Source organism: Hirundo rustica, chromosome 5, assembly GCF_015227805.2.
Source record: "Hirundo rustica isolate bHirRus1 chromosome 5, bHirRus1.pri.v3, whole genome shotgun sequence".
NCBI classification, from domain to species: domain Eukaryota; kingdom Metazoa; phylum Chordata; class Aves; order Passeriformes; family Hirundinidae; genus Hirundo; species Hirundo rustica.
The window spans coordinates 37,446,952-37,468,618 of record NC_053454.1 but is presented as its reverse complement, the minus strand read 5'-3'; the positions used below and the strand labels follow the sequence as shown (position 1 = coordinate 37,468,618).

At 39.8% G+C, this 21,667-nt stretch overlaps 1 protein-coding gene across 1 annotated transcript in view; it reads left to right on the top strand.

The window, feature by feature from the left end:
• Positions 1-21,667, top strand: part of COL25A1 (collagen type XXV alpha 1 chain) — a 299,790-nt gene that overhangs the window by 194,115 nt on the left and 84,008 nt on the right. Inside the window, exons 8-12 of the mRNA XM_058420779.1 lie at positions 1,166-1,192; positions 1,358-1,384; positions 13,385-13,456; positions 14,339-14,446; positions 17,524-17,559. Of these exons, the coding sequence (XP_058276762.1) occupies positions 1,166-1,192; positions 1,358-1,384; positions 13,385-13,456; positions 14,339-14,446; positions 17,524-17,559 (270 nt within the window). The remainder of the gene's footprint in view (positions 1-1,165; positions 1,193-1,357; positions 1,385-13,384; positions 13,457-14,338; positions 14,447-17,523; positions 17,560-21,667) is intronic.

Here is a 21,667-nt window from a genome sequence, read left to right as displayed (position 1 = left end):
TGCAGCAGATAGAAGAGATGACAGCCCATGGAAGGAGAGGCATATGCTTTAATTCCTTGAAAGATTTAGGAGCAGATGCTCTTCTCTGGCATGTATCAGAAGCCCCTAAAACTAAGCAGAAAATTGGCTACAACAGAGATTCTCAAAGAATTGTCTGTGGTTGATCGCATCTTTAATACACAGCAGACTGACCTCCATTCCACTGCATTTATGTGAACCACATGGCTTTTTACCAGTGTTGTTAGTGACAATCTTTTCTTCTTCTGCATACAGCCTCACAAACACACACAACACTACCACACACTCTCATTGTGTTATCACAGTGAACCATGCTGGCTTGAATGGTTCCTTCTCTGTTTACAGCTGCTTTCATACGTAACTCAGGTCCTTCTTTGTAATGAAACACCTGCATACCTTTCAGAAAGCTGGAGGTAGAGTCTGCACTGTGTAAGCAGACAGGTTTTTGCAGACTGATAGCATTTTTATTCACAAGATACTAACCTGAAAAACTAGTGGTTTAGAAACCTGCTGCTAGCTTTCTGAAAAGTGCTCAGTAAAAATGAAATAGGAGAGGACCTCCTATTTGTGATTCTGTCACCCTACTGTTTGTTGGGTGGTAAGTAAGAAATAGTAATACCCCTGCAAAATCATAATACACAAAGAGCTCATTTTGCCTAAACAGTCTGCTTGAGACTAAATATCAGTATTGCCAAAGAAGGGAATGAAAACGCTACTTTTAGAATTTTGAATCCATTTTTCTTTGGCAATCTGAGACAAGGAGGGTGCCAAAATACATGAAAGGTTTATATATATTTGAATTTATTCAGTGTACTTGCAAAGAGCTTTACACTCTAAGAAAACTTTTATTATCTGATAGGAGATAAACTATTGTCCCTAAGTGAAATCTGTAGATATTGTGCCATTTCAGACATAGTTTTTCTTGTCTAAGGAGACTGATTCCACACACAGGGTTCAAGAAATAGTGTGCAGTTCCTGTTACTAGTACAGTGAAGAATCCATCTCTGGAGTAACACCGGCATTTGGAGTTAAAATATAAGGAAATATATTGTTGGGAAGAAATTGCAGATCAGCACAGGCCTGTTTCTTGCTGTGTCCCAGGAATTCATCAGTATCACTAATTAGTCTTTGCCTTTGTTTCTTTCAGGGCCCTCCTGGTCCAAAAGGCGAGAAGGTGAGTTGATGTTTGGGTGATTCTTACAAGGTGACTGGAAAGCCCTCCCAGCATGAACTCAAGAGACCGTTTGTATTGATGCAGTGAAATGTTAGATTATGTAAGAGAGCTGGGTAGCACACAGATGCTGTGTTAAACCTATCATCTCATCTTTCCACTTTGCAGGGAGATCAAGGTGATCAGGGCCCTCGGGTAAGCATCTTAAAAAAAATGTTACACTTCCCCTTCGCTGAGTAGGCAATTAGTCTTTAGTGCAAAACTAAATTAAAATACACTGTCTGAGCTAATTATGCTTATTAGCTGCATTTACCCTGCATGTTGAAGTGTCTGCAGGACAGTAATACTGAACGTGAGCAGGAAGGGTCTGGGAAGATTTGAGTGATTCCATAGCGTACAGTTTCCACTATGGGTGCAAGCAGGTTCCACAGTGATTTTGCTCTGCTGTTTAAAGCTGGCTTTCCTAACTAAACCTTTCAGTTTCCCCAGCAATGTGTTCATGCCATGCATGGGCTTCCACAATGCAGAGGGCCAGTGGATTTCTAATAAATGTACTTCTGGATTTCATGCAAAATGGAGCTAATATTTAGTGAATTATAAACAAATATAATGTATGCATGTATTAGCTTTTTTCCTGACATATATGTATTTAATATTTTTAATAATAACAATATTATCACCTTGTAGTTACAATCCAAACAGTTAGAACATGGTTTAATTTGGGAATTGAGAAGGTTTTTTTAATTTTTAAATGTCACGTTTATTTTAACAGAGAAATAGAGGAATACAGGAGTGTAAGTTCGAATGGATTGGCTGTGCTAGTTCACTCTTTACATCTGTGCTTCATTAGAAAACGCTTGGTTACATTGTTCAGATGATATAGTAACTCTCTTCGGTTACATGTTTATAATTTTACCCATAACAGTATGTTCCATGGATTATTTTCTTCTGTTAGCTATGCTAAATATTTTGAATTTGCAGCTTTACTTCATTCTACTGTTTTGTCTCATATAATTTTATTTAATTGGATTTTACCTTTTTTTTCAGCCAGTTAGATTATCTGAAGTCACAACATGCTTTTACAGCTGATTTTGATGTTCTGTTAACTACCAGGGTATCCTGTTATAGTTGGTTCTAGGGCTGCACATCATAAAGACAGCGGCCTGCCAGTGATCAGCTTTAAATATTATTTCAGTTGAAACTCAGTAAATTGAGTTAGGAAACTAACTAAATAAAAGAAAGTAGAGTGTAACAACAAGAGAAACGTGCTCTTTTTTTTTTTTTTTTTTTTAGGTAACTAATACACAAACTAAAGGTTCTGAATAATGTAAAAATTTCCTTTTAACTTCTAAGCAAGTTTAGCATCTCTCAGAGCCCATACTGGGCTGTATATTTTGTCTGGGGTTCTGTGCTTCGGAGCTTCACAGGGAATGTGAGGGGAGAGATGCAGAGGAGGGGAGCAGTGTAGTGCCTGTGGCTTAGGAGAGGATGCTCCATTCAGGTGGTGTAAGATAGGCTCGAGTGTATCAGAGAGGGATGCAATAACAAATATGGAAGAGCAGTGTTGTGAAAAGCATTACATAGCTGAGGATAAGAATCTGGAATTATGACTGTCAAAAGAAGTTTCCAGGGAAAGACCCAGAGGTCTGAATGCTGGAGAACAAATGAAGTGGTATCAGCACAAGGGAATGATAATGCAGAAATCTTGGCAAAATGTTGAAGAGATGTAAGAACTATTAAGTGTTTAAGCATGTATGGCTTTCAGTCCCTGGTCTGGAAGTGTTGGCAATGCCCAATAAGAAGATGAAGTTTTGATCAGTGTTACTGCAGGGAGACCTCAGCTGCAGAGAGATCGTTTTGTCCTACTTTGCCAAGACATACTCTGTGTACAGGAAGGCAGTAGAGTCCTTACTGAGCCATACAAATCATGGTTATGACTATTTGTGGGTTTGGTAAATCAAGTGCAGATAAAAAGCAGAAAATATCCAACCTGAGGAATTCATATATAAGGACGTCACAAAGTTGTATCTGCAGCAGCAGCTGGCGCTTGAGACTGAATTCTGTATCTGATTACCGAAAAGGAATTCAATAAGGTCAGCAGTGGAGAGGAAGAGATGGTGACTAGCATCTTGTGGACAAGCTGAAACCTTACCAATTCTTTAGTCAATGCAGGTTGTACTAACATATCTCCTTTTTAAGTATGTGGGTCAAACTTGGGAAATTTGCCCAGAGTTGTTGGTTTTCCCTTAATCTGTTTTGAATGTGTTCTACAGCCTCTTCTCCTTTTTTCTCCTCCATATTTCGCAAGTAATAAGTACTATGAAGCCTCTGACCATTTTATATTTCATGGTACAGTAGTTATCTCTTCTGATAACTGTCTTCAGGGTGAATCTGCTCAACCTGCTGTGCCAGGGGATTTACAATATAATTAATAGAATTTTTATGTGTAAGCCACTCATGCACCAAATGGAACTAAATCCATTTAGTCCTGGTTGGTTACCTTTGCACATAGTTTTCCATCACCGCGTGTGTAAAATAAATTGGTTTGGAGGTAATGGCATACAGTATTATTTTCGGGAAATATTGTACCTGAAAGTAACTGGGGCGTGACATTAACACTTGGATTTGACAAGTTTGCAGACAGATTGGATATAATATCTAAGAGCAGTGAACATTTTAATGCTAATTTATCTTTTACAGGTAAGGAGCCTGAAGTTTCTTTGGTTTATATTTTTACATACTGGCTTGAAACAAGCATTTGACTTAGCCAGACCTGTTAGTGTTCCAAGCTATGACTGAAATTTCAAAATTACCCTTTTTCTTTAGAAAAGCTGCTTTCTTTCCTCCAGGCATTTTTGTAAAAGAAATAAAAATCAAATGTAAAGACTGTCCAAATTGAGACCTTAAACTTCCAGAAATCTGCTGAAAAGAAAATAGAAAAGTATTTGTGAAAACATTTTACAAGAGGCAAAGCTATTGTATTGTTGCTTTCTGTCCCACACAAGTTTTTTCACCTTGAGCTTTTTGAGGGATCCTTCTTTCTGAAATAATTTCAAAACTGTAAAAATAATAATCAGTTATCTCAAAATGTTCGTAATTACTGGACATGTAGAATATATACAGAACTGCTTTGAAGTTCAGGTTTTCTTGGAAACATCTTCAATGGGGTTATACACTAAGAACTCAACCCTGCAAATACCACCCAGAGGTCAGGCACTTACATTTTTTATAATTAATTATTCAGAAGAAATCTATGGATCAGACTCCTTCATTGTGCAGAGGTGGCATAAGGGCTCTCGTTCATAATGCCATGTGGCTTGATCTACCCATGTCTAGACTGAGTAGAAAATATGAGCCAAACCACTTTCTAGTAGTGTGAGTGATGTAAGCGTTCATACCTGGAGTGTGAGTTTGAGCAGCAAGTTGATACAGCTTTTAATCACATGAGACCACCTATAAGCTAGTGATGGTGAGTCCTGATCTTATTTGGAAAAAAAGTCTTATTTTATCTCTATATATTTTTATATCAGATCACTAATTACTCTTAAAGTTCTGGTTGACTAAACATTTAGATCAAACACAGGAATAGATTCCTTGATACCAGTGTGAGAAATGGTAAGTTAGTATATCTTTTAGATGCTATTCTTTTTGCAGAGGGCATGGCTTCATGAAATGTCCATGGAGATTTGCTTTACTGTACTGAGCCATGAGAAGATTAAAAATTATGGAGTTTAGCCTGTAGACTGTTAGAACAAATGGTGAGATCAGGCTGCTCGGTTCCAGTTGTTCAGCTCTAGTCCAATTAAAAAAAAGCCTTTGAAAATTTCAAAATGGTAGGATGTCAGAGGATATATTGTCCAAGTAGAGACTGCATCTTGATAATGGGAATAGTTCTTCAGTGGTGAACGTTTGGGAACAGAAAAGCTAGTATGGAATGTCTTATTTGATGTGGAGGGGAACTTTGTAAGCAAGGATGAGGAAGAGGCTGAGGTACTTAATGCCTTCTTTGCCTCAGTCTTCAGCAAAAAGACTGGTTGTCCCAAGGGCAACCAGCCCCCTGATCTGGTAGACTGGGATATGGAGCTGAATAGACCCCCTGAAAATCCAGGAGGAAGTAGTTAGACCTGCTTCCTTAGAAACTCCCAACTCTCTGGGGCCAGATGGGGTTCACATGAAGGTGCTGAGGGAGCTGGTAGAAGAGCTCACCAAGCCACTCCATCATTTATCATCAGTCCTGGCTAACTGGGGGGGTCCCAGATGACTGGAGGTTGACCATGTGACACCCAGCTACAAGAATGGTTAGAGGAGGATCAAGGGAACTACAGGCCTGTCAGCCTGACCTCAGTGCCAGGAACTGAGGTTAATGGAACTTTTGTTATGGGACATGATCACACTCATCTTGAGTGTGATCATGCAGCATGTAGTGCACAACAGGGGGATTGGGCTCAGCCAGCGGGGATTCAGGAAAAGCAGATCCTACCTGGCCAAGCTGATCTTTTGTGACCAGCCTAGTGGGTGAGGATGGTTTCCAGTTGAAAGCTGGACTTGATGATCTTGGAGGTATTTTCCAACTTTAGTGACTCTATGGTTCTTAGTCTTTTCTCATCCTTCTTTAAATGAAAAATAAATATCTTCTGTCCTTGAGTTCAGATACATGAGAGATTTCTTGTTTATCAGGGCTAGAAATCATTAGCTAGAAGCTGGTTTTAAATAGGTTTTGGTCTAGGTGAAATGAGATACCACCCAGAAGCCATACATAAGTATTTTCATAGAATAATTTTCTACTTTTGATATGTTGAAGTAAATTTTCCAGTTGGCTGAGGTGGTACAGAGCTGATAATATCTCTAAAATATCTTAAGCAGAAAAGATGAAGTTCTAGAAAAAAACAGGAACTCAGAAGTTTTTGTTAACCTTTATTGACTTGAAGATTAAAAACATTCCTTGAGTCCTGTTAAAAGAGTTAGGTTCTGATAAAGATATAATGTTCTTTTCTAGTTAACCCTTTCCCCTGTTTACTTGTAAATATATTTGCTACTTATTTGCAGCCTGGTAGAGAGAAATCATTGCTTTGCAAATTGTACTCTTCTATGCTGACAGACGATTTCAAAATTACCTAATACCTATAACTACTATAAAGTAGTCCTGGAAGAATCTATTTACTGAAATAATTACATACAAATGTGTGTATATAGAGAGACATAAACTCTCTTTTAAAATTGAAGTATTAATTCACTTGTTCTATTATAGACACAGCTTTTATAAACTATGCCATATTAAAGGGAAATTAAAGGTGTGCAAGCAGTAAATTTTGACCAGATTTTTTTTTTAAATGAAAATTTTAAAAAGCCTTGTTTTAATATATGTGCATTATTATTAGTTAATATATTTCCAGGAAATATATAAGAAGTATTTTGAGCCTTCTCTTGCTCCTAGTGACAATGCATAGAAAACCTGTATTCATGTCCTTAGAATCAGTACTTCAGTCATAAATTAGAAAATACTAGTTACTGAATGATGATTAAATCATGACCATTAACTTTTCACCCCCCTTTAAAGCCATCCTATTTTGTACTATATGGGGGATTTTGGTTTTGGGGTGTTGTTGTTGTTGTTGTTTGGATTTTTTAAAGAAAGGAATAGATTTGCATCACAAAATAAATAGTAGTGTATTAACTAATCTGATTTCTTGCCTTCCTCAAAAGCAAAACTCAGTTTTATGGAGTGAGGTCAGGTTGACATTGCTAATTGTAATGAATGTAGGTATATCAGTTACGTTTCAGAAAGATTTGTTCCCAAATGCTTCATGCTGATAATTTTTATCCTCGTTCCACGTCTTGTCAAAGCAAAAATGTACAGTATTAGAGTGAAAGTTTTATGTTAATTAAATAAAATTTTACATCTTTTAAATTCTGTTTAATGCTATGAATTTCTTCTGCTCGTGCTGATACTTATTTATGTATAAAAGTGTATTTTCTGTTTTATTGTAGGTTACTTCTATTGTATGTTACAGACTTAGATTTCATACTTTATACCAGTATGATTACACTCATGGTTGTTTCTTCTGTTGTTAATCGACTTGTGTAAATCAAATTATAGATCAAGTTATAAGCTATATCTAGCTACTGTTTCATATTGCACTCTTAGTGTGCCACAGTGAGAATATTAAAAAAAGCATTAGTGACTCCTTCTGTTAACACAACTTCCACTGAAGCAGAATCATTGTGAAAACTTCTGGACATCCAGTTTAATTTGTTTGTGAGCAGTTAATTTAGCTTCTAAGACTTTGTTTCCTTATCTACCAGAAGGCAACAGGGATATTTACCTTCTCCATTCCTGGGATTAATTATCTGCACTTCACTGGCGTTGGGCTGTTGTGGCTCCCCTGTTTTTCATTAAGGCAAAAGTAGGGTAACAAATTGGAGCAAGGTGACTTGGTGCTCTGTAACTAGGAGAGGTTAGGAAAGAACTCGGATGGTGTTGGTGGCCAACTTTGTCTTAAGCATTGGGACACTCAGACTTGAGAGTCAGAGTTCACAAGAGTGTCCTTTTGGCTGTGAATGACTCTCTAGGGCCGAGTTATGCCTTTGATGTTGAGCTCCTGAGGTTCCCTCGGGGAATGCAGAACAGCTGTGACACTCCAGAGAAAGTGCCACATACCTGCTCCCAAGATGAGGATGTTGTCATTCCTGGCTTAAGAGCTCGGCAGTGCGTGTCTTTGCTCTCCACCAGTTGGTTTGCATCTTGCCCCTTTTTAGTAATGCCAGAGGAATGGTGAGGAAGGAAGTCTCTGGACATCCTGTTCCTTTTTCTACAGCCCTGTCCTATGGCTGAAAATACATCATGTAGTTGTTGTATCTCAAACTACAGCTGTCACACAGAAGTGCTGCAGCACTGAACATTTGGATTAGACAAATTTGATTGAAAACAGCTCTTAAGAATGTTAATCCAGTTGTAATAATCAGAGAAGAAGCTTGAACCACTGACCTGCATCACATAACTGCAGCAGGAAGAAGTTTGAAGATAAGCATAAGCCAGGAGAGAAGATTTTTCTTTTCAGAACCAGCTTGGTTATGGACCAGCCCATCTTGCAGTTAACTGGATGCCTACCACCACTTTCATTGAGAGTACCAGGTTTGTCTTCAGGAAGGATATTTTATGGAGGTCAGATGTGTGATCACTCATCAGAACACATAACTGATCTCTGTAGAAAAGACATTTCCCTCACAGAATATTCCTAGAAGCAGGACAGAAGTAGAGAAGTGTTGGCTTTTTCCAATTTTATTCAGTTTCAATGCAGTGTCAGGTAGATTTCACAGAGGTCATTATAGGAAACAAAGCTTTTACAGTGATCTGTTATGCTAGATCTTAAACACTGCATTTTTTACTATTTTTTACAAAGTCTGAATCATTATATAATGTATTCAAATCAGAACTCTTCACTGGATGTTTACCTAAATGAAATTTCTAGATTCTTGTCTTGTTGTGATGTGCTGTTTTTGTTAGTGGATTTGCTGCTGGAGAAAACAGCAGTTTTGATAAAAGGGATTATATAAGACAGCTCCTGCTGAGAGTCCGTGGCACTGTACAGGGTGATACCAAACACTGTATTCCCCAGGACAGGTACAATAATTAGCCACAGGACTGGCACTCCGTCTGAGGGATTAATTAGAACTGGAGGTGGTGTTGGAGAGAGGCAGAGCAGCCATAAAGAGTGTCAGGATCACTCTGGCCTGAAGCCTGTGTGATTTGATGTGAAATAGCAGCAGCTGGCCGTAACCTTAGGAAGTGCAAGAGAACAGCAGGTGGTAATTCCTGTCTCATTTACCATGTCTTCACAGGAACATGCGAGCTTGTGCAGCTTGGGTTTATTGGCAGGTCAGAAGGCAAATCCTAGAGAGGACTGTGATATTTACTATACTGAGAAAATGCAAATGCAGTAGTCAAACTGGAGTGTATGCAGCACAGTGTAAAACCAGTGACACTGGTGCTTAACGTTATCAGACTTGCCTCTGACAAGGTAATGTTGACCTTATAATATTGACCTCATGTGGATCAATGGACAAAGCTGAGAGTGCTGTGAAAAATCTAGGACAGCTAGAGGGATTTACATCCTTCAAGGCTGTGATGAATGTAGCAGGAGAGCTATTTCATCCAAGTAAAGAAATGAGACAGGGGGAATGATACCGGCATCCCTTGGTTTTCTCAGTAGCCATTGTGTGGGCCAGGTTTGCTTTACCTAAACTTCAGGTGGGTAATGTTGTCCCATGGCTGTTGGCCTCCATCAGGCATCGTGTTTTGCTTGGCATTTGGGCAAAAATGGCAGTGAGGCACGCAGCAACTGTGCTAATTTAGCAGTTGTAGCCAGCTAACATTTCAGGGTGAGCTTGAGTAGCTGTCAGCAGAGGAATTTAGTAGACCAGTGGTCGCTGTTGATGACTGTAGTGTTTTGTATTCTGTTAGGGCCTCCCAGGGTGTAGAACAAGAACCCTTCCTATGTGCAGTTCAAGAATCAAACCAAATAAAGAGAAAATTGAGTAACTTTGAATCTGTCATTCAGAACAGCTTTTGATAGGGAAAAAGAAAACAGATCCAGGGGATATTCGTGGCTATATTTATAGCAGAGTGACTGGAAAGGAAGAGAACTCATTTTGTGGGAAGGATAGCTCTTTTTATGCCTTCTTAGAAGCTCGTTGTGTGCCAACATTATCTTTCGTGGATGCCAGAGGGTGCAATGCCTTCTAAAGCCTGCCACACATGCAAAAACTATGGACCTATTGTAGTGACTCTGCTGGGTTCCATTTAGTGTTCCCATGTTTCTGGCTCTCTCCAAAGATGCGTGTAACTCATGGGGAGATGATCCAGGTCCAAACTGGCATTGCATGCATCTGACTGTCAGGTCTAAGATTATGACCACTTTGGGCAAAGGAAGGAAGGCTTTGTCCTACTTGGGAACAAGCTGGAAGAATAATTAAGCTGCAGATGGAAGAATGTGTTCTTTATGTATGCAGAAAACTGCGGTACTGATAGCTAATCTTGAACTTGGCTATGTGGTGTTGGGAAGCTTTGGGGATGCTGGGGCTGGACTGTGAAGTGCTGAATGTAAATGGTACAGCTACGCAAATCTTTCCAAAGTCTTTCATTTTTTCTCAAGGAAGAAGAAAATCTTTCATGACAAACCACTGTATTTTCTGAATAAGTGCCTTTCTTAATTAATTCTCAGTTCTCCTTCATGTTGAAGATAAAATAAATAAAAATTAATATGAGTTTAAAACATCAAATTGCAAATATGGTAATTTAGAAGTAACTGAAAATTATTGTAATTCTACAGGCTAATGAGTAAAAGTGAAGTTGTTTAAAATTTTTCTGTTTATCCATTTTTTCCATTAATGTTATTTATTGCTTGCTATTCAGATTTTACTTCTTATGTAGGTTTCTTTTTTGTGCTCATTTCCATTACATGGGTGTTGTAGTTTTATTTAGAGGAGAAATGGATCATGTGCACGGCAGGGCTAATGAGTCACAGATGTAAAGATTCTGACACATTACTATTTAATAACTTTTTAAAGTTATATTCTGTAATAAGATAAATGCAAACTTGATACATCTGTTTCCTAAATGATGTATCATTCCAGTCTTATCAGTGTCTCAGGAGTGAGTCCCTCTATATGTTGTGAGTTTTAGCCTTTTTTTGGTTTTGTTTTCTGTTTATTTGTTTCTGAAGAGGAGATTTCAGGTCACTGAGCAATGCAGTTAGCCACACTGGAGTTCATCTCAATGAAGTGGGAAAGCTGCATTTAGCCACTGGCTTTATGAGATCAGCTTACAAGGTCTCAGCTTCATCTCATGGATGTGTAGCAGAAATCAAGATGCTAAATGTAACTTCAAGATGCTAGTGGAGAGCATTTATGCATCAAAAAGTTACTCTGCCTTTTCTGTAAAGACTGGTGCAGTCTTTGTGATCCACAGGCTTTCTGGTGTGGTGAACAGAGAAAGTATTTGCCACATTAAAAGAATCTGCTGCAGCTGAGAGGCCTGGCAGGCTGCCCTGGCCTGTTGGTGCTCCCCACCAGGCGAGCTGGGCTGCACAGAGCTCATGTGCTACGGCAAGATGGGCTGCACCAGCAGCGCCTTCACGCAGGACCCCTCAGAAGGGCCCTTGCCTGGCAGAAAGAGCTGGGCATGGACTTCCATTTGGGAGATGCTAAGCTGGCATGGTGCAGCTGTTTGCTCCAGAAGAAGCCCCCAGAGGGGCTGTGCTACCAACTCTACCTCATAAAGGTGGTCTGTGGGCATACAGGGGGCTTAGAGCTCCCTGGCTGCATTTTATTTAATGTTCCTTAGCCTAATGTCTCCTTGCCATTGAACAAGCCTCTGCTTCTGACAATGTTGTGTGCTGAAGGCAAGGAGAGAACTTAGGGATTTCCTCCTCTTTAGGAATTCACTGCTCAACTGCGTAAGGTTTCAGTTTTATCAGAGGGTTTAATTCACACCCTAGAAGGCAGCTCAAGAAAGGTGTTGAACCGAGAGCAAAATTTACCATTTTATATTGTGACAGCAGGCCACAATCACCGCACTCTTCCCTTTTGTGCCAGTACAATACAAGTTCTGCACATCCTGGTAGAGTAGAATATGAGAAACCATATGTGGCATACAGCAATTGAGGGATAAAAATAGATGTGAAAATACTGCTATGTATGTCTTGAAAACTTTGACCATGGCCATTATGGACTACCCAAGATCTAGCAGTAGATTTATGTTCAGTGTTTATAGTTGTATATGTGCTACCAGTTTCTGTGCTGAATGTCATATGTTAAACAGAATGTGAGGAGCAGGACATTAATTATGCAAAGCACTTCAGAGAATGCTGTCATTACTGTCAGCTTCTGCAGCAGTCCAGAGTCAAGGCTTTCTACATAGATCTCCTGAAGTGCTGTAGTGCATTTCAATGGAAAATGGCTCAATCATCTGTTGGCTAATAGTCCTAACAATTTTCAGATGATCATAACAATTTATTGTAATTTTAAGGAAAGACACCTTCATGGGATTGCTCCTTCTAAAGTCTCTTGATATTCTCTTTGTGAAATATCAACTTGCATCTGCAGTGCAGTGCAGCCCTAACTCTGTTTCCCATATGACAGAGGCTGTTTCCTGTCCGTCGGCAGTGTGGGGTGTACTAAACGTAGTGTTTGTTCTGTTTGTTTGTTTGTTTGTAAATTGTCTCTGCGATGTTTGTGTCGTGCTGTTCTCGTACCATGTTATGCTGTGTCCCTAGGGTCTGCCAGGCTTCCCCACAGTTGCTGCTCTGCACAGTAATCAGATCCTCACCGTCAAGGTTTGTGGCTGACATGTACCTGTTCAGTCAGGTCTCTCTGTATCAGCATAAAAGTGCACATGAAAAATTGTTTTTAACATGGAATACTAGTGAATTATTTTTGTGGACCCAAGCCAACCCTCACTGCCTTTGCATTGATCTAAGTACTCTCGATGCAGAGCATGGGATCAAATCAATAACTGTGTACCCCTGGAAATGCCTACATTCCCCATGGTCTTGGTCAGTATTTTATTTTCAGATGAGTTTTATCTGTTGTTGTGCTTCCCTTGAGGCATACATGAGTGTGAAAAATGTTAGTGAACTCTATACTGGTTACATGTAGAATCAGGTATTTGCGTTAGATATCAGAGGTTTCATCTGCACATCCAGATTTTTTCAAAGTGGATTTGCAAATTTAGCAGGAAGCAATCTGATCAAGCTGGAACTTCAGACCTTATAAAAATAACACCATTCTTCATGGCACACTATGCTGGTTAGAAAATCTGACTGAAAGTTGAACTGGTGCTTTGTCTCTAGAAACTTTGCTGAAAGAACAACATACAAAAATACTGATTTTCTGAGCCCGGGTAGTGAAAAAATTAATACACATGCAGAATTCTCATGCAAAAGCTGGGTAGAAAACAGTTACACATTTAAGTCATTGTATATGATTTAAATCAGAGCAGTATGTCCTGTACAATACAGGTAATCTTTTTCCAAAAGAAAATGCAGAGTTTCTTTCAAGCAGAGGCACCAGTTCGTATTATATTAGCTATTACAAGTCTAATGAATATGTCTTTATTTCTTTCTCGGGCCTTCTGATGTCTATTCTTCAATTCTCTCATCTCTGATCTTCAACCTTTGACCTCACCTGCCTGATCAGATGGTGTTTCCTAAAATCAATCATGGGTTTCTCTCTGCTGATCAGCAGCTCATTAAACGCCGCCTCATTAAGGTAGTGCTTCATCTCACTGGAGTCTGGTTCTTCTTTACGTCCAGTTTACTCTTTGCTGTACCTTTTTGTCAGATGCCTTCTTATGGCAGGTTGTTCACTTGAAAATGCTTTGAAATAAAGCAACGATTAATGGTATTAACAGTTAAAAGACTATGGGTGGCTTTGCTAAATGATCCACGTTTGAGATCCCAGTAGCTTTTTCCAGCGGTTTGCAGTGATGTGCTGGAAATAGCTAAAGCACCAAATTGGGGTGTCTTTTCTTTTTTAGAGGGGAAGGTAATATGTTTTGACAACTCTCTTGAAAATTGACTTTTACAAATTAATAGGTAAAAATTAAGAGAGTTAGCTAATTGTCACTATAAAACAGCCTCCCAAAACAGATGGAAAATTATGTACAGCTTCATGGAGAAACAGTTAATTTTCCATGCTCAGTTTTGAAATCTATCCATGTATCATTCATGGGCTCGGAAAATTGCTGTGCAAATCTTTGTATTCTCAGATACGACTTTTCTTTTTCGCCTCAGCTTTGTTATGATTATGCAAATCGTGAAGCAAACAGATGCTTATCAAAAACAGTCACTTGCTCTGGAGAACTAGATGAGTGAAATATTTCAAGACCATCCCTGATTTTGGCATATGTGCTGTGTAAAACAAGCAGTTCAGAATCTAAACCTGTTTCTCTATGGCTGATTGCACCAGACAGGTAAAAACTGTTGGTCTTCAAGGCGAAGTGCTGTTTCTGCCATAAGCAGTGAAGAAGCCACTGTCCAGTTCGTGGCAGCTTCTTCCAGCCTGTCTTTCACTCTTTATGGGTGAATTGATGTGTTTTTATGTGGCTTGTGCCTCTCAAGCAAATTTGTGATGAGTTTTTTATTGGTTTAGGGGGACCAAGGACAAGCTGGACCCCCTGGACCTCCAGGGCCACCAGGACCCAGAGGTCCCCCAGGAGACACTGGCAAAGATGGTCCTCGTGGGATGCCTGGCCTAACGGTGAGTCACTCTGTTGCTGCTTTGGTGTGCACATTTCTCTCATGTGTATGCCAGCGTGGTGTCAAAGACATTTTCTGAGGTAAGACTGGCAAGTAAGACAAGCAGAACCCCAGGCAGGTTTCAAGGTGTACCTGAAGTCCCACACTCACAGAACAAGTGTATAGCAGGGCCAGAAGTAACACCAAGATTCCTTGCTTCCCACCACTGGCGGTTTCACTACACTTTCTAAGGTTTCTCAGTCACTCACTGATGTTTAATAGCTGTGCGAGAAGAGTCTGCCCCTTTCCACGAGTAATAAATGTTTCTATTCAAACCTCAAGAAAAAGGTGGATTTGAGGCCTCGTAGCATGGATGTGCTTGAATTCTCACTTCTTAATGGTTTAACTTCAAAAGTCATGAAATAAAGTAATAAACTGCTAAAGCTGCCCAAGGTATAATGAAATTTGAAGTTAGATTCTGCCGTCTTTAAACAAGAAGAACAGTGCCATTTTCTTTGGCTTAGACCCTGTACTTCATTAGGACAAGCAGCAGAATCCAGTATATTGTGTATTGTTTGTTTTAGGCACAGGCTGAATCCCACCCTTTTTAAACAGATGTCTAAACACAAGACTTTTTAGAAAAGTCTTTTGTTTGATTTGTTTTGTATTTTGTGACCTCCTTAATTTTTATTCCTTTGAAAGAAGTATCTCTCTTTTTACCATGAATGCCACTGTGTTATCAGTGTGGAAATGGAATCACAGAGAGGAGAGAGCCATAAAAAGTGAAATGGCACACATACAGATGCACACACACATGCATACACATTCACATCCATGAAAAGTGAAGATTGTGGCCAAGAAGACGCATGAGGACCAGCACTGGAAGCAGAAACAGGTTTCCTGAAGAAAAAGCATTGCTTGTTACATGAGGCCAGGATGGCATAATTTTTTCCTGCAGAGCCTTTTTAGCTAAAACCAAGAAAGAAAATATCCACACTCCTGTTCTATCTAACCCTATTCAGGTATTAACTGTCTAAATGAAATATAGCATGATATTAGTAAGATGCTGCTAAAATTTCATGTGAAAATCCAGAAAAGCTGGCCGGTTGAGACCTCTAGGAGTGTAGGGCTGCTGCTACTGTTGTTGTTTTGGCTTGGTTGTTTTACCACTCCTGACCTCATAAGCTCTAGATCAAGGTTATGGAATGGCATTGAAAGTCTGTAGCTCTCATGATGCTTTACTTTGGCAGCCTTCTCATTTCTTGTTAGTTCTGTGGCACGTCAGGCTCTGGGCCTCTTCTGGGTCTCCCTTGTGTTCTTTTATTGTGGTTAATTGGACTGTGGTTAGCAGAATTGGTGCTGATTTGATCTAGTAAGGGCAAGACTGAAATCAGAATCCATTTCTGACTGCAGTGATAGTGTTTCAATAATTCACATAGATGGGGCTGGCAGAATCAGCTGGCCTTGCTGATTACGGTGTGGCTGCGTGTTGCTTTGTGCTTTTTAGCAAAGAGATCATTAGTGTTTCTCATGACAGGAAAGTCATGTGTTTTATGCAGTGAGATAATTCCATTTTATAATAGTTCTGTAGTGATTTTGACTTTAGATGGCAAGAGAGAGTTTCTTCTTAGAGTTTTTAAGTTGTGGCTATCTTAAGCACTATAACATTATGGAAAATCAATTCATAATACTGCTTTAGAATCAGATACAAACAAGCACTCAGGTAGAAACCATCCGGTTTGCTACCCCTTGCTACTGTTCTGTACCCTCAGGTTAATGTTCCTGATCCTCAGAAGGCTTTTTCCTCCGTGGCTGTGTGATACACAGTCAAATAGGAGAGCTGTGAAGGGAAAATGTAGCTGAGAGGGAAGGACGGCTTTATCTCTGAGGTAAAGACTTGTGTGGAACTTTGAGCTATTGAGCTGAAAACAGCAGCTGCACTGTGCTATGAGCTGGGGTGTGGCAGCATGACACAGCTATAGGAGGATGTCCTTCGAGTGACCGATGACCATTAGACAGACATCGTCTCTTTTGCAGGGGTAGATAAAGCAAGGCTTCTCTTCCAGCCTGTCCTTCTCAAGCAAGAAAGTTTACAACTGCCAGAGCTATAAGATGGTGTTTTGGGGCAGTGACTGGCCAGAAACGTGTGCCTCCATGGCTTCTTTCTCCGAGCTGGCCTTGGTGTGTTTGCAGATGCTGCGTGTTTGCTTCTGAGTGCAATGCACGCGTACCCAGAGAAGCAGTTCTCTGATCCTTTTCAGTTGCCAAGAACAACAACATCAGAGCAGCTCTCATCAGTTTTGTGACAGGCTTTCTTTTAGGACAAAGCTGCTAAAGATGACCCTGCAGCTGTGCTGATACAACAGTGCATGGACTGCCCTGTGCTCAGTTGGGTTTTCAAGGGAGTGATATATAAACCAGACCAATAAAGTGGAGCTCTGGTTATTTTGGATGGGTATTTTTAGCCTGTGTTGCATGACTGATAGGTTTTACTGTCTCTACAGACAGATGTATCTGTTCAGATGGGAAGAAAGGGGAGAAGATAGATTCTGGCTGTATGTAGAGTTGAGTCCACAGTAAGAGAATACACTGGAGAAATAATGGGTTACCATTTTGAAAGCCAGTTCAAGTATTTAACAGCTAAGTAATTATTTCATGGCTTCAAAATATCAATATTCATGGTTTTATGGAACATGGTAATTGACAACAGTAAGTTATGGCTGCTGACTCAGGTGATGACAGAGACCAGTAATCTTGGAATATATAAACGGTGGGACACAGCCCGTATGTGAAAATAACCTTTCTCTGTGTCCTTTAGCACAGTGGAATGGAATATTAAGTTTTGGAACCAAGGGACAGAGTCAGAACACCAATACTTTTGCCTTGAGAGCTGTACCATTACATGATTGTGAAACAATACTTCTCAAGATATCTGTGATTTGGACTACCAGGTTAAAAAGCAAAAAATAATACGTTTAATGTGCAGTTAGCTGCCATACCTGTTTAAGAATGAAATTTTTGAGATACTTTATTCCCAGATAGAAAATGGGATTCAAGATATGTTGCTGAAATTATTCACTCCTTTTTTTTTATTTGAAGGGTGAGCCAGGAAAACCAGGAGAACAAGGATTGACAGTAAGTATTCTTCCAGTTTTCTAAGAAAGTGTAACATGACATATACCTTTTAAAATGGGAAATTCCAAAAAGCTTTATGGCTGTGCATTTCTTGACCTTCCTTTGTCACAGGCAATTTGAGGCCTTATTTGTGAAGAAAATGCAAGAAAGAAAACATCCTGTTTAAATATAGTCGCCTGTCACATAAGGCCAACTTGTTTAAGCTTGGAGAAGCAGAAGAAAATTAAACAGCTAAGAGCACAGTAAAACAAAAAAGAACCAAGCCAGTTCCTGGCCCCCTCTTAACACTGTCTCTGAAGCTGACCTGTTTCTACCTTGAGACCACTGAGCAGCACAGGAACCATCTATGTGTTTTACAGGCCAAAATTCAAGCTGTCTCTGTGGCAAGAACAGTGAAGAGACAGCACTGAAACTCTAAGGAAGTTCTTCTGTTGTGAGGTTTTGTTTTTTTTTCCTCTGTGTGTGTCAAGTATTTCCAATTCATTTGGAATTAAATTGAAGCTCCACTGGTTGTAAATCAGCTTTAGCCACAGGTTAAGGCATCATAATTTTCTGCCTGTCACATATTTCCAGAACGGTGGAACATGCAGTGCTTTTTCTCCCTTAAGATCTCTCTAAACATGGTCATTTTTATTTTTATGAGAGATGACAGATTGTAGCTCGGGGCATGTGGTTTTGATTCCTGAGTGCTTCTGAGGAGGAGGATTATCAGTAATAATCAGATCACCAATCAGTGCAGATAGGATTGCTATCTGAATTTGTGAAGATTTAAACAGGTACGATGATATTTAATCTTGACAAATTGCAAAATATCTTCTTCAATTGAAAAACCAATAACTTTTGAAAGAAAAAAAAAGAAGATTCTGAGACTTGGAAATATCTGCTGTGATCAGGTAGTTAAAGTCCTGTACTTTTTCGTTTTGCAGTAAAGGTTTATTAATTTTAAAATCAAAGCCTCCCAAAGGTACTACCTCATGTTTTACCATGCTTCTGGGCTCTTTTTTGCTCTGTTCTTTTGGTTTCTGAGTGCCTTTGAAGGGCAGATGCAATAGCTAGGAAGGGAGCTTTTTTGGTTTGTGTTCTTGTATGTGGAATATTCTCCAATTTCACCTCTGGACAGAACTCACCCAAATTCTGCAAGTGTCTTTCTATTCAAGACCAGATCTGCAGAGTCACAGGATCCTTGAGGGCTTTCTGTCCATCACATTTTAGTCCCCATGTTCAGAGCATTCCCACTGCTCTAACATAACTATCTGTGTGTAAGAGCTAAAAAGTGCTACTACTCTGTTTCTCTAAATGAGATGTGTTTAGATAGGAAGAAAAAATGTTTAAAAATCAAATCAGCAAGCTTGAGTTGGAGAAAGATCCCAGATTACACGAATTTCCAACTCCAAATGTCTGCTTGAAAAGCTGATGGCTTAAATGTTAGGTTATGTATAGATGAAGTAAAGAACTCTCGAGTATCAGGGAGGTAATTAGTTTCTTTTTATTCTTCTTGGTGCTTCTTATGTACTCTTTATGCCAGTACAAATTAGCAGACTTATCTTCCCTGTGGAAAATGTCACAATTATCAGGAACTGTTCAGCTGTTCCCGACAACTTCCGTCATGGATTTCATGAATTTCCATATTGGAAATTCGGGTACTGCTCCAGGAATAGCTGATTTCCCAACATGTATGTTATAAGATTGCATTGCTAGAAAAAATAGTATATTATGTGGTGAGGAGCACAGGCCTTTTCCTGCCTGAGTTTCTTTCTGTACATGTTTTACCTATTATCTTTTAAAAGTAAAGGAAAATGGAGATCTCTGCCCAGAGGAGCTTGTAGGTTATTTCTGCAGGAATTCTTTTGTAAGGACTTGCCTTTGTTTCACACCAAGAGTCTCCAGTCTGAGTTAGCTTCCTGTTTTTCTTCCCGATGAAATTGAAACTCTGAATTCAATGGATTGCATAAAGTACTACCAGCCCTGGTCTCCCAAAGGTCCATATGTTGGAGTATGTTGTGGTTTCCTCCTTGCCCACCTGTCCAAGGCCCTTTCCAGTAAGAAGCGAGTACTGTGGTATATATTCTGATTCTTTCTCCAAGATGGAGGCAAGATACAGCCAAGAACAGCATTAAATGCTGGGAGAGAATCCGTAAGTTTGGGTGACATGGTGAAGGTTGTAGAAGATAAAGGCAATTTATGGCCTACAGGATCGTAGGCCTCATAAAGCCTCTCTGAGGCTTTAAATCCCATGGTGCTGTTCAAGTTAAGGATAGCAGCAAGGCTGACCTCTGGATTATAATAATGAGGAAAGAACATTTTTCCCTTCCAAAACCACTTTTACACGTTTATTTGGTAGCATGCCTTGGTATTTCTAGATGAATGTAGACATTATTGACAGAGCTGGCAATTTTAGTATGAACCTGTGAACAAGCAATGGTGTACCTTGAAATTACTTAGTCTTCTGTTTTCTCACCAAAGAGGGGGAATAAATTTCTTGAAGAGTACAAGATACGGCAAGGGAAATAGGTAACTGTTTTCCAGCTTGTTCCTCAGCTTGTGCCAGGAGCCTGTGACACATGCTGAGTGATGCGGGACCTACTGTGTGAATCGATACATGCCGGTAACCAGGGCAACCACAAAGCCTCAGCTGAAATGCAGAGTGGATTTATTTCATCACCTGGCTAACAGCACTGGGCAGCTGAGACACACAGACACACAGCTCCATTAGGCTCAGTTTATCCCAGTGAAAAGGGACACACAGGGATACAGGCTCCATTAGGCTCAGTTCATCCTAGCGCGCGGCAGGGGAGGGGTGGAGCTGCTGCTGGCCCCGGTATATCCAAGGTTTCCTGCAGGAGCAGTCTATCACAAGGCTGTGCTTCTATGGTCACTCCTTCTCCAGCAGAAGGCTCAACCATGTCTGTGACAGTGTGATGTCTCCACACAGGAATTCTGCTTCTCAAAACAGGCAGAGGATGAACAGCAGTAGACATAATAACTGGCGTTTCCCCACAGCAAAATTTTTCGTGTTCCCAGCTGCAAGGTCACTTTGAGTGAAATTATTTCCTCCTTAACAAATCTTGTGGGTTTAACCCTTTCCTCCCAACACCTGCAACAACGTGTAAGTTGAAATTATTTTCATAAATTTGGATTTCCGGGAGTGTTCATGTTCTCCTTTCAATGAAACAGGAAATCCAGTGGCTCTAATGAAAAGATGTCAATTCACTGCAACTGGGAATCGGCTGCCATGTTTTTCTTCATATTTAATGAAGTTATGTGTTAGTAAATAAAAAAGAAAATAATGTTTCAAGGTGATGTTGTGAGAGAGGGCAATAATGACTTTTCTCCCTCTCAGGCAGGAGAGTTTTGCTTGGACCATATAAAGAGTGTTTGAGTTCTCTGACATGAGTTCTGCTTTGGTTCAAGATAGTTCATCTTGAAGACAAGGAATGGCCTTTCTTTTTTTCTGTTTACATTGTAAAAAAATGTGCGGGTTATGGCATGGTGGTGGGACAATTTAGGATGTGGAAGATACAATTGTTTCTTACAGGAGTCTCTCATTCTCTGTTAAAAATCATTCCAGGCTGTCTAAATGCCAGCACGCTTCTTTTGCTTGTCTGTCCTTGCGGTTGAGATGTTTGGGAGAACTCTCTGCAAGGGTTTTTTGACTCCATATGTTGCTGTGTCAGGATGAATATGTTTGCTCCTTGAGCCAAGAAATTTGAGTTTCTTTTTAGGTGAGATGGAGATTTAAGTTACAAAGATGTGACTGCATGCCTCTTTAATGTTAGAAGAGAATGAAAGAATGAGTAGTAGGTAAAATTTGTGTCTGGTTTCCTGACATTTGAAAGCCCTGCAGATGTACTTTCTTCAATAGTTGAAGGTATCATTCCTCTGTGCAGAAAGGATTAAGAGAATTCAGGGGGAGGCCAAGCAGTGGGGTGACCAAAGGGATTAAGTTTTGAAATATTATGTGGAACTAGAAAAATGTATGCTACTCAAGAGGAAAGGCCAATAGTTTCCGTAGCTTTTCAACCTTTTCAGTTAAAGTTGTGTCTTGCCTCTCATAATTCATCCTGCTTCCTCTGCCATTTGTTTGCAATTCTTGATGATAAGGACTCTT